The 13,924-nt window shown below is 44.4% G+C and overlaps 1 protein-coding gene across 4 annotated transcripts in view; it reads right to left on the reverse strand.

The window, feature by feature from the left end:
* The window catches only part of RNGTT (RNA guanylyltransferase and 5'-phosphatase), a 451,332-nt gene that overhangs the window by 282,241 nt on the left and 155,167 nt on the right, over window positions 1-13,924 (reverse strand). For all 4 annotated transcript variants that reach the window (XM_075126571.1, XM_048845050.2, XM_048845051.2 and 1 more), the window contains exon 10: window positions 8,755-8,826. In XM_075126571.1, coding sequence (XP_074982672.1) covers window positions 8,755-8,826 — 72 coding nt within the window. The remainder of the gene's footprint in view (window positions 1-8,754; window positions 8,827-13,924) is intronic.

Below are 13,924 nucleotides of genomic sequence, written 5' to 3' on the forward strand. Positions count from 1 at the left end.
CCTTCCTTCCCCACATTCTCATGCACTGCTCTGACCTCCCATTTTTTCCCTAGAAGCAGCAACAACAACAAGGGGAATGGTGAGTCTGGAGCCCCTTCTCTTGCTGCTGGAGACAGCATGAGGAAGGTGGAGAGTTCTGGGTTCCTTCCTTTCATCCGTGAACAGTGGAGGAAGGGGAGCCCTGGATACCCCTCCCTTGCCCTGGTGTAGCTGTGGCTGAGCCACTGGGAGGAACTGGGGGAAGGTGGGGCACAGGTGGTTCCATTCTCCAAGAATGTCGTCAATGGGGAAGGAGCCCAACTTTTCACCCCTCATTGTTCTGCTCTGTTAGCACTTCCGAGCTCCCAGAGAGCAAAAGGTCCCTTTAAGGACAAACTCTTATTCATCCAGGGATTGTAGAAAAATTACTACTTTGGAATCCCTATTCTTCATCAAATCTTTAATCACCAAACTGGGTTTTCAAAAACATGGTGTTTGGATGATCACGTACATTAATAAGGGTTATCATCTAAGTTGTGCCCAAGCATTGACATAAAGGAACAAAGGCTGGCAAACAGTCACAGCTGCCACTCTGCACCTTCCCAAGCACCGCCTCACACCACCTCTTCAACTGACTGCTTCAACACACACACACACCCATGCTGCACCAAAAAAAGTTATAAGAATTGAAAAATGTTATGAGCAGTTCAAGTTAGGGGGCTGTGCATCAGGAACCCCTTGACCAAGTGATGCAGCAACTCACTTTCCCCTGATCACACTCAGCTCCATTGTTCAGAAACTGAACAAAGAATGTGAGTCATGATTACATCAAGCTATCTTCCCTCTCTTCAATTAATGACAACTGCCTTGACAATATTTCAGAAGTAAAATCAAAGTCTGCATGTGAATTTTAGAGCACCTTAAAATATCACTCTTAAACCAGGATCTCAGGACAAAACTTCAGTCAGGATCTCAGAACAAAACACAATTCAGACAGAGAACAAGGAAGATGCGCAAGACACATTCAACTGCTACCAGTTAGGGCACAAACTCACAGTGCATGGGTGTTGCTCAGATTCTATTATCCCAGCATTTCACCTTAGAGCATGGCTACACTTGCAGATGTAGAGCACTCTGAGTTAAACCAGCCTTCGTAGAGCGCAGTACGGAAAGTGCTGCAGTCTGTCAACACTGACAGCTTCAAGCACACTGGCATGGCCACATTTGCGGCACTTGCAGCTGCATTGGGTGCGGTGCATTATGGGCACCTATCCCAGCATGCAAGTGACTGCAATGTGCTTTTCAAATGGGAGGGTGGGGTGAAGTGTGATAGGGAGTGTGTTGTGTGTATGTGGGGGAAGAGAGAGTGGGTTTTTGGGGTCTAAGGGCATGTCAGCATGCTGTCTTGTAAGTTCAGACAGCAGCAGACTCTCCCCCCCCACCTCTCTCTCTCTCTCACATACAGCATTCCACACTAATGGCTGCTTTGTCTCGGAGCAGATAAGCGTGCTGGCTGTCAGAAATGGAGCTTTCAAAGGGCATATCCGCATTCCTACAGTGATTCAAAAACAATGACAGGAGTGGCCATTTGACTTAAGGGGGTTATGGGATGTTTCCGGAGGCTGATCAGAGCGCAGTAATGCAACACCTCGTCCACACTGGCGCTGCGGTGCTCCAGCAGGGGTGCAGCAAATATTATTCCACTCGCCGAGGTGGGAGTACCAGCAGCGCTGTAGCTGCAGAGTCAGAGCGCCCTACAGGCCTTACCAGTGTGGACGGGTAGTGAGCTAGTGCACCCAGGTCTCCTTTATTGAGCTGTGACTCGCAAATGTAGCCAAGCCCTAAAACCACCCAACTTTGTGGTAACAGACCACATGGAAAATCTCGAGTAGTTAACAGAGTCCGAGTCTTGCTGCACATGCACATTACACACATGAACACATCAGTTTAGCTTGTGCCGACCTGGATTTATAAACTTTACCTTTAGTAACTTTTGCAATCTTGATTTCCCAACGGGACAGTGGGTGCTGTGCACTAACTGAAATAAATCCCAAGCAGCTGAGGTCAATTTGAGGAGTAGAAGCACAGTTTGAGCCCCTCATGTGCACAAACAAAAAAGTAACAAGCAGGTGATTTTGAGTAGCTGTATCTTGCTCTAACCCAAATTTGGAACACCAACCCCACACCGCACCTACAAGAGGCAACAATTTTCAAACAATCCAAGCAAGCACTTGGATTTTAGAGCACTTATAATATTGACCTTTTAAGGAGAAAGCAATACATAACCTTAACTATAGCAGATCTGGCACTCCACTATAATATGTAACTAAGATCCTCCCACCCAACCTGTATTCCATAAAGAGAGGATTTACCATGTTTCTTTTGATTTTATAGTTACTCCACACAGCTCAGTGATAAAATTATACTGATCACTCTTGCCAAGCCAAACATTCTAGTTTGCCCATTTTTGTAATTAAAACTTCTAGAATTAGCAAAAAGGCAGCTGTGCTTTTTAATCTCTACAGTATGGTCACTGCTAATAACCTCTTTCAGCTGAAGTCCTGCTTGTGCTCAAACTGATAACACATTGTCTTATTTGTCCTTGACACTGAAACTGCAATACTTCATAATAAATTCCTCCCTGATTCTCAATGCATCCAAAGGAAATGACAGCATTTACAGTGCAACTCAAGTGCAGTTCAGTATCTGTTGCCTTTCCCCACAACTAAACCCCTGACAAAAACCCACTCATTTTCATGGTCAGTAATTTGGTTCCTTCATGTTTAATCGGAGCCCATCACCTCAACACCTCTATCTATCAGAGATTGAAGCTTTCTAGAAGCGTACTTTGTTAAAACTGTGTGAATATACCACAACAGAGGCAGAAGAGAGGAACAAACAAACAAAAAAGGAAGGCAAGACCAGACAGGGGAAAGCGACCATAAAGGAAGGAATGGGAAAGGAAGAAACCATAGTAGTGAGTGACAGACAAGAGCACAGAATAAGAGCAGGCAAACACTACACAGAGTGAAGGAGAATAAACATGGAATGTAGGGAAAACAATAGAAAATGTGTGAGAGATAGACAAAGTGAAGGACAGAACATAGACAGGGCAGAGAACATAAGAGATAGCATTACAAGAAAAAGTTTTTTAGAGAAAAGAGCACAATGGTCATAATATTACAAACACAATTTTTGCTCTTTTTCAAATCTTAGAATATTTTAGAACTTTCAGAAAACTACCACTTATCCCAGAGAATGCTAAGAATTACATTCTGCAAGTTACATTGACTAAAACATTGATTTTAAACTATTAAAGTTTGATTCCTAATTAACATTCTCCCTAACACAAACCCTAGTTATACTGTACAGGGCCTGATTCTGCCACTCTCATTCACAATGAGTAGGGCCTAGCTCCATGATAGTAGAGTTCCTTAGTCAGAAAATAATTCTAGTGTGGCAGAATCAACCCCATAGTTTGTAAAAGCTAAAACACTTCAAAATGCCCAACATGTTACCATTTGAAGTGTCTAAAATATTTAATATTTTCTCCCACAGATGAACTTTGACAGAGTTGCAAAAGACATTTCAGAACCAAAAGTACTAGTATCAATAATGAATAGGAAGCATCATGGCCATTTCAGGAAAAAATGGCTACTCACCTTTTTACCTGTTGTTCTTCAAGATGTGTTGTTCGTATCCATTCCTATCAGGTGTGTGCGTGCACGCGCATGGCAGCCGGAAGATTTACCCCCTAGCAGTCGGGTCGGTCCAGGTGCCCCCTAGAGTGGCGCCATCATGGCCCGCAATATAAGGCCTTACCATCCCGCCACCCCCTCAGTTCCTTCTTGCCGGCTACTCCAAAAGAGGAGTAGGTGAGTGGGTATTGGAATGGACATGAACAACACATCTCGAAGAACAACAGTTATGAGAAGGTGAGTAACCATTTTTTCTTCTTCGAGTGCTTGTTCATGTCAATTCCAATCAGGTGACTCCCAAGCCTGAGTTCAGGAGGTTGGGTTGGAGCTGTCCACTGGATGGAGCACTGCTCTACCGAAGGCCTCATCGTCTCTGGCCTGCTGGGTAACTGCATAATGTGCGGTGAAAGTATGTATGGCGAACCACTCTGCATATCTCCTGGGTCGGAACTTGCACCAGGAATGCTGCTGAATAAGCCTGAGCCCTAGTGGAGTCCACTGTGAGCAGACCGGCAGGCACCTCTGCCAGGTTATAGCATTCACGGATGCAGGACGTGATCCATGACAAACTTCATTGGAAGGAAACTGGAAGACCCTTCATCCTGTCTGCCACGGCCACAAACAGTTGAGCGGACTTCCTAAAAAGGTTTTGTTCTTTCAGTGTAAAAGGCTAGCGCTCTGCGGACATCCAATGAGTGAAGCCTCTGCTCCCCTGCCGCTCGAGTGCAGCTTAGGATAGAACACGGGGAGGAAGACGTCCTGGTTGATGTGAAACTGGAAGACAACCCTCGGAAAGAAAGCTGGACGTGGCCTGAGTTGAACCTTGTCCTTATAGAATACAGTATGAGGAGGTTCTGATGTTAGGGCTTTGAGCTCAGACACCCTCCTGGCTGAGATTACTGCTACCAGAAACGCCACCTTGTATGATAGGCAGAGCAGGGAACAAGTCGCCAGCGGTTCGAAGGGCAAACCCACCAATTTGGAAAGGACCAGATTGAGGTCCCAGGTTGGGGCTGGTTGTTGGACATGCGAATACAGCCTGTTGAGACCTTTCAGGAAACGGCTGAGCATAGGGTTGGCAAACACCGACTGGCGCTCTGTGCCTGGATGGAAAGCAGAGATGGTGGCCAAATGCACCCTTATTGAAGACATGGACAGTCCCTGCTGCTTGAGATGGAGAAGATAGTCCAGTATGAGTGGCATAGAGGTGAGCATCGGGGACAAATGACGCTGCGCTGACCAGATTGAGAATCTTTTCCACTTGGCAAGGTAGATAGTCCTGGTGGAGGATTTCCTACCACAAAAAAGGACTTGTCTAACTGGCTCCAAGCAGGAGAGCTCCATGGGGTTCAGCTATGGAGATTCCAGCTGTGCGGGGCAACGACTCGAGGTTCAGGTGCTGGAGATGGCTGTGATCCTGAGTTATTAAGTCCAGGAGGAGCGGCAAGGTGACTGGGGCTTCTACGGACTTTCCAGGAGAGATGTGTACCAATGTTGGTGAGGCCTGGCTGGAGCTATCAATATCACTGAAGCCCCTTCCCTCCGTATCTTGAGGAGCACCTTGTCAACGAGAAGGACGGGCAGGAATGTATAGAGAAGACTGCCTTTCCATGTGAGGAGGAAGGCACCCGCGATGGAGCCCAGCCTGTGATTCAGGAAGGAGCAAAACTGCTGGCACTTCCTGTTGCGTCATGTGGCGAACAGGTCCATCTGGAGACAGCTCCATCGTTGGAAGATGGAGTTTTCAACATCCAAGTGTAGGGACCACTCGTGGCCATGAAAAGACCTGCTGAGACGGTCCGCCAACTCGCTCTGTATTCCCGGGAGGTACGATGTTTGCAGGCGTATCAAGTGAGCTACACAAAAGTCCCTTAGGCACAGGGGAGAGGAGCGTGCTCCCCTGTTTGTTGATATAGAATATCGCCATAGTGTTGTCTCTATATACAGGTTTCAGAGTAGCAGCCGTGTTAGTCTGTATCCACAAAAAGAAAAGGAGTACTTGTGGCACCTTAGAGACTAACAAATTTATTTGAGCATAAGCTTTCATGAGCTACAGTTCACTTCATTGGATGCATACAGTGGAAAATACAGTGGGGAGATGTTATATACCCAGATTGCCAAATGCGCTTGTCACGACAAGAGTAAGGGGAAGTTCCAGCTAACCGTCACTGTTAGTAAGAAGGAACTGAGGGGGTGGCGAGTCGGTAGGGCCCTATATTGAGCGCCATGATGAGGCCACTCCAGGGGGCGCCCAGACCAACCTGATGGATACTGCTAGGGAAAGTATCTTCTGGCTGCCATGCACGCATGTGCGCACGCACCTGATTGGAATTGACATGAACAAGCACTCCAAGAAGAATAGCTAATATAGGCATAAAACTTCTCAGTACCCCTTTAAATTGAAAGGAAAAAACAGGGTTGTTGGGAGGTTTTTTGTTTGTTTTTTACAGTGTTCATGCACATCAACTCAATCAAGGCCTTCCTTTGTTTCAGTAGGACTGACCATTTATACAATAAGTAATGTAACGATCCCCACACTGCCACTCATTCATTCTCTCAATACAGATGGGAAAACATCTCTATACAAGACAAATCTTAATCTTCTTTCAATATTCCCACTTTATGCCATCCAGATATGTACAGATCATCCCAACCACTACTACCTCAGTTGTATGTGTATGGTAGGTGGTGGGGTGCATGCGGATGGAGGGAGTTTTGGGGAGAGACCTAAATAGCACCAGATAAATTAACATTCCATTTAGGTGACTTAGAATCAGAACAACTGTTAATATTATACACAGGACTATTACAATAAAAGTGTATTCTCCCAAATTCCCTGAAATATAAGTGACCACCACATTACTGTATTTTTTGTGGAATATTTAACTACAGTTTAGTGTTATGCTCTGTTTTCATACAATTATTTAAATTGCTTCACAAAAAATTATTAAATACATTAATATGTTTTGCTGGGGCCTTTTTCTTAGCACTAATTTTCTTTCACAAGTGTAACACAAACCAGTCAATGCAAAACCCACTCAATTATAAGTGCCAACATGGGAAACATTTTGCCAAGGACAACTCTTCAGATTAATTGGAGGTCTCAGGGCCAACAGATCCCAGCCATTTGATAGTTCTATGTACATTATGGTGATTTTAAGGTTATTTTTCTTAGATCATGAGAGAACAAGAAAAAAAATTTACTAAGACAACACACAAGACCCTTTAGTGTCTTTCAAACCTCTAGTTTATTTGAAAAATCCCTTTGAAAGCTGCTCTCTCTTCACCCACATTGTTTCTTCTTAGCTAGGACTCTGCAGTTGCTCCCATAGCTCTCCACAATGGCTTACCCATTTTCCCCTCCTTCTTCCTCTCCCCACTACTCAAAAGCTCCTTTTTCTGGTCCCTGGGACTGATTTCTGCCTCTGTCTGGCCTCGGCACATATGATCTTATGAGAAGCAGCTGCACGTTACAGAACTGAGAAGCAGCTGCCTACATCTAAAAGAAGAATATGAAGGAAGGGTCACTGAGCAGCCAAGAAGGTGCAGTGTGTTTCAAAAACAGCTATACTACTGCTGCTTAACCCCCTTCCTACTCTCTGTTCCCCGACCTGGACAAGGATCCACTACCACGGCACCAACCCAGCTCACCTACTGGCAGCCCAGATGAGAGAGATCATGCCAGCAGTAGCCCAGACCAACAATACTGTAGAGACAAATCTAGTGCCCTAGCATGGCAGACTCTCAGGCTACATCTACACAGAGATTAAAAAAAAAAAAACGCAGCTGGACCAGGTAAGCGCGTTTGTGCTCTGGAGCTGAAAAGAATCACGGTGTAGATGCTTGGGCTCGGTCCAGAGCCTGTTTTCTGAGACCTTACAAGAGTGGAGGGTCCCAGAGCTTGGGTTCCAGCCCGAGCCCAAACGTCTACACAGAAATATTTAGCCCCACAGCCCGAGCCCCACAAGCCTAAATCGGTTAACCCAGGCCAGCAACTGGTCTTTTAGCCCTTTGTAGACGTACCCTTATAGGTGAAAACAGTACTAGGACATTAGTTGGGACTGTTTGGTCCCAGCCAAACCAGGATTATTGGTAGAGCTTTCAATTCAGCTATGTGATTTCTTCATCATTGCTAACATAAGCCTGAAAGGATGTTCTCTCTTTAACCTATACGTAACCATCCCAATCAAATTAAGAGAGAATCAGAAAGTAACATGTACACTAAATATTTTTGCCATCTCTTAAGCTTGCAAAAAAAATTCTTCAGTATTTAAATGGTCACAACTAAGCTGTAAATATATTGTTTATCTATCGACAGATCTGCAGAGGAATAATACTAAATTATTACCACCATGGCCAAACCAAGTTCATATCTCCTGTAGAAAGAAGCAGTTTCTGAACAGTATTTTGCAGAGGTTTTCAGACAACCCACAGCCTTCTCTCATATAGTCGTTGCAACAGATCAAGTCTCTATTGACCAAGCATGTAGCATTACTGAGGCTGCTTTCAATTGTGCTTTGCCTGATTCAGGATACTTTCAATCTCACTTCTCCTGTACTGCTGTCAGCTGGATTGCACATTGCCCAACCACTTTGGGTATGGAAGTGTAGGATTCATACAAGGTTCATGCACTTGGCAACATTCAGGGCACACCCGGAGTGTTGTATAGGAGCTGTGCACACACAGCTCTTCTCAAGGGCATGAACCTTGGAATCTCGCCCAGATGACATGAACCGTGGGAAGCCTCCCAGGACTGGGCTCAAGGCCTGAGAGCAAGGAATGCGGTAGATAGAAATTGGTAAACAAGAATGTTAAACAAAGCCAGTGTATTCCTTTTATCTGTTGGAGAATGTAATGCGCGGGGAGAGAGAGAGAATAAAGGAGAGGGTGGAAAGCTGACGGGCAGAAGCCCGTTAGCAGACCAGCTTGCTTGCTTGCTTAAAGCTCTGTCCTGTCTTGTATTGAACCGCCACATGGAAGTGTGCTTTCTGGCTCTTAACAATGCAAACATAATTTCTGTCTTTATTTTAGTCAATAACTACTCATTAAAAAGTAGTAATTTAAAAAAGGTACTTACATTGAATTTAATAATGTCATATATCAAGTACCGAGGAACGACTTGTCCGTTTACTTTGTCAATGATCATTTCCTTAAAAGAAAAAGAAAGATAACATTCCCTTAATATTTGCAATTCGAGAATAATATAAAAGTCTCACAATATACTTACATCCAGTACATCTATAGAACTGTACCAATGCTGACCAGTACTGTTACAAGGCTCTGTCCAAAGTTCTATTATCAAGCATATTTTTACAGGAGTTTACAAGTGTAATAAAAATATTCTTCATGTTTGAAGTGTGACATATAAAGTTCTCAACAAAACCAAGGCAAATCAGTGTTAAGACACTCTGTTTTGAGCTGGAACTGTTGTGCTTCAGTGTTTCACCAGTCTCAAAATGTGTTACTTAGCTTAAAGTATGTGATCCTATTGAAAGTCATTTTGGAAAATTGTGGAATTGTAATCCTAAATCGCTTAGGCACATCTGAAAAATCTCTCATACACGTATAAGCACAGTGGCCATTAAAGACTGAACTTTTTTATTTTGGGGGGTTTGGTTTGCTCAGATCAGATGATTTAACACTAACATTTTTCTGATTATACAGACAGCAGAGTGGACTCAAAAATGTTATTTATGTATTAATTACTATCCCTCACTAACCAATAAGGCTCCTTTAAATTAAGTATTTCACACAGTGTTTAAGTCCCATGAATCAAGGCAGAGCTTTATGTTTCCGTTTGTGCCTCTGAACCACATTTCATATGACTACCAGTCCAAATTAACATTTGCAGCTAATTAGACCAGAGTCAAAAATACATACATCCCTCCACACTAAATTAAGCAACCTTCTATATTTCTTTTCTCACCTCCCCATCTTAGAATCGTTTTGGTGTCTGTCTCTTACTGTTGTCCTCTTCTTGAGGACACATGGCTAAGGCTGCGAGTTTGTCATGGAGGTCATGGATTCTGTGACTTTCTGTGATTTCTGCACAGCTGGTGCCCCGGCCCGGGGACCGCCTGAGCAGTTCAGGCAGCCCCTGAATCAGTCGCACCGGCCACTGCTGGGGTTAGGGCCACCGCGCCTCTTTCCCCCACCTCCGCAACAGCAGGAGTTTGGGTGTTGGAGGGGGGCAGTGGCTGGGGCATGGGACGGCGCCTACCTTGGAGGGGCCCCCTGGAAGTGGCAACATTCCCCTCCCTCAGCTCCTACATGGAGGCATGGCCAGGCAGCTCTGTGCACTGCATTCACTCAGAGCACTACTCTGTAGCTCCCATTGGCCGGGAACTTATTGACAGCTTACTGAGGACAGAGAAGGCAAACCCGTCAGATAGCCAAGAGCTCTTTGTAACCCAGCTAAACCTGACCCAGATGAGCCTAGAGACAGAAACCACTGAGGGAGGGGAAGGGAGATCAGATAGGTGTAATTAATGCCTTTAAAAAAAAACAGCCCAAAAAAACAATTTTCTTCACGGTCCCCAAAACTTCACACACACTGTTCCCTCTCCTCCCCTCTCTCAGAATGGTGATCACACTCTCAGCCAGGGAACAGACCAATTCCTTTTGAAGTATCAAAGTTTACTGTAAGAACACACAGTGCAAAACATGACAGAATACTACACACAAGCCAAACATATTCCCAAATGCACGCTTTTGGCAGGCAGGCTGTAACTATGCTGGCTTTGGTGGGACCCAACGTAGAGTACCAATTCAGGACAAATTGCTTAAAGCAGGGCAGTTACAGCTCAAGGCTGGGGTTCCTTTGCACACCAAGGCAAACCAAACCAGCAAAACAGAGACTACTTCGGTTTTACCCCACTGGCTAACCATAAGTTACACAAGCAATTTCCTTAGACACTCTAGTTTCCTAGTATCACCACCAGTGCCTCTCATTATGTGGAAGAATGGTTATGAACACCAATACCTTAGTAAAAGAAAAAAGATTCTCTCGATCCCAAAGGATCAAGCCCCAGAGCCAGGTCAATATACAAATCAGATCTTACCCACAAATCACACTGTTGCCAGTCCTTTAGAATCTAAAATCTAAAGGTATATTCATAAAAGGAAAAAGATACAGATGAGAGCTAGAATTGGTTAAATGGAATCAACTACATACAGTAATGGCAAAGTTCTTTGTTCAGGCTTGTAGCAGTGATGGAATAAACTGCAGGTTCAAATCAAGTCTCTGGAGTACATCCACAAGGGGAGGGATAGCTCAGTGGTTTGAGGGTTGGTCCCTTCCAACCCTGATATTCTATGATGGGTCATTCAGTCCTTTGTTCAGAGCTTCAGTTTGTAGCAAAGTTCCTCCATAGGCAAGAAGCAGGATTGAAGACAAGATGGAGGAGCTGCAGCAGTCTTTTCTAGTCTCTTGCCATGTGGTCTCTGCTTTCTTTGTTCCAAAGACAAGCTATCCAGCACATGGCATAGAAAAACCTTAGAGTTCTGTCCATAGGCATGTCCCTGCATACCTTGCTGAGTCACAAGGTCTATCTGCCTTCTCTCAATGGGTCAGTTGTATAGCTGATCGTCTTTAATGGGCCATCAAGCAGGCTAGGCACTACTGACACCAAATTGTCTGGGGTTTCACTCAGAAGTATACCATAAGTTTGAAATACAGACAGGATAGAGCCAATACTTATAACTTTAAATACAAAAATGATACATACATACAGATAGCATAATCATAACCAGCAAACCATAATCTTGTCTTAAACACCTTATCAGACCCCCTTTATACAAGATTTGGTGCCACTACAGGACCTTGGTTGCAACAATGATCTATACGTTCACAGTTCATGTCAATAATATCACAAAGGCAGAAAGGAATTCTAGGAACATAATAATGCAAATATAAATCTGTGCATTGTAAAGAGAAAAAGAAACACACTGAAACAGATACCTGAGCATTCAAATAAAAAGAATCTGTGTAAGCAATTCAGTAACTGAGCATTCTTACTACAGGATTTCTATGAATACAACTATAGACTAAATATGTGCTTTGGTTTTCCAGTCCAAGAATCCAGTACAAATACAATCCAAAGTACAAAACAAATTAATTATGCATTGTGCTTTGATTCAGGAATAAAGAGAGGTAGAAATGGTATGTTGCTAGCTTGGTAGGCTTGGCTTTTTACTGGCTCCCAGAACTAGGCAGCAGCAACAACCCTTCTCCACTTGCAGTTTCTGATTTATTTTGGCCTGGACATCCCTTTTCTCCTCTGGAGCAATTTCAAGCAAATTTTTCAAGCGAATATTCTTTGATTTTTGCCTGTACATTTCTGGGAAGGGCAGCCTGGTTTCTCCTGGTGGGGAAGACACCTTCCCACGCCTCTGCAACAAGCTCTAGTGACATCATCACTGTGAAGACACTGGCAGCATATGGGCCCAGGCAACATCGAGCTGCCTTTCAGTGATGAATGTGGGAATTTTCTGTAATATTTTTATCAATGCTATGCATAGCAGTGACTCATTTGGCTTGGTATTGCTATCCAGAGGGTGCAGACATGTTAAAATAACGTTCCTGGGGCACTGCAAGAGAAATTAGATGTTTGTATCACTTGTCTGGGGTGACACGAACGGCTCAATAAGCACTGAGTGGAACCAAACCACCAATGGAGGATCTGGAAACACAATGGGAGCCCCAGTGACTGCTCTACTGACTTTTCACAATGGGAGACTTTGGCAAGCAGAACACATGAACTCAGCATGACTTTGCAGCAGGACGATGATGGACTGAGAGGTACCCAGAGGCTGTGATAAGAAATGGGCTCACAGAGTCACAGAAACTCTCACCTGGGGGACACAGGCAAAAGAACAGAGAGCAGCGAAGCCAAAATGAATTTGACAGCACCTAGGCTGGATGGCACCCTGGTTGTAGCTAGTCTGAACTTGGTGTTAACTTTTGCTTCTCTATGTTAACCTAAGGACTTCCAAGTGCTGTATTTCAGTTGACTAATAAACCCTACTCTGTTCTGAAAAGGCTGACTGGAATCACCGCAAATACTGAGAGAAGTGCATGGATTCCTGAAGGGAGTAAAAGTCTCTGAACAGGAGTCTCCTTCAGTCAGACTTGCTGGGTAGAGCTCACAGTGAGAAACAGGAGTGCTAGAGCCCTGATGCCCAGTCTCTGAGGCCATGTGGCCTACTCTTATGGAAGTGTGACCATTTGGGCGTCTGGCACACTACAAGGGCATTCCCAGCAGACTATCTGCAGGCCAGAGCATAGCACAGATCCTGTATATCTGTAACACCTTCTCTGGGCCTTTGGTGCACCACAAGACATCAGTCAGAATGATCACTGCCTGTAATAAATTTAGCAGTATTTACTACACTATCCCTACACTTCCCCAGGACTCCCAACCCCTCATGAATAGAGGGTTTTAAAAGAATGGCAATATACTCACCATGTTGGGAGCTGCTGAACAGTCCTGAAGCAAATGGCAGCCAGTCTGATCACTTCATATTTTTATGAAGATCTTTCTGATAACATTTTAGGCAGTTGTAACACTTATTTCCTGTCTGCTAACCCTTTAAATCTAGCAATCTCTGTCTGGTTGCTTACCAGCAGCCTCGGCTAGGCTATCCTCCATACCTGCTTAAAGACTTCCCTTAATAAGGGCGGGGGAATAAAAGAACAAAGGAGGACAAATTCTCTGATCTGCTCAAGATCTCTGAGGCCAGGGCACACAAAACTAGGGAGTGTAGGGAGCTCTTCCTTGAGGAAACATAGAAGGACTGAGAGATACATAAGGAAGTGCACCGAGACAACATACACCTCCTCAAACTCAGATGTTCCAAAGCACTACCAAGGAAAATACCCACAGACTTACACCCCAGCAGCCATGGCACTACATGGACAATTCTTTCTTCCTAGGTTGTACGCACACACCCCAATGCCCCCCAAATAGGGTGACAAGACAGCAAGTGTGAAAAATCAGCACAGGCATGGCGGGTAATAGGAGCCTATATAAGAAAAAGACCCAACAATTGGGACTGTTCCTATAAAATCAGGACATCTGGTCACCCTACCCCCTAAGTACCAGCATAGCCTGCCACAGTATGCCTTTCACTGAATCCCAATGGAAAATAAGAAGAACTACTGTGACTACACTTATACTGAGCTGTAATTCATCCCAGGGCAAGCAGCCTCTTGTCCTTTTTTAGTTGTTTTACATCTTTTTAGAAGT

The sequence above is a fragment of the Caretta caretta genome, chromosome 3, assembly GCF_965140235.1.
Source record: "Caretta caretta isolate rCarCar2 chromosome 3, rCarCar1.hap1, whole genome shotgun sequence".
Lineage (NCBI taxonomy): Eukaryota > Metazoa > Chordata > Testudines > Cheloniidae > Caretta > Caretta caretta.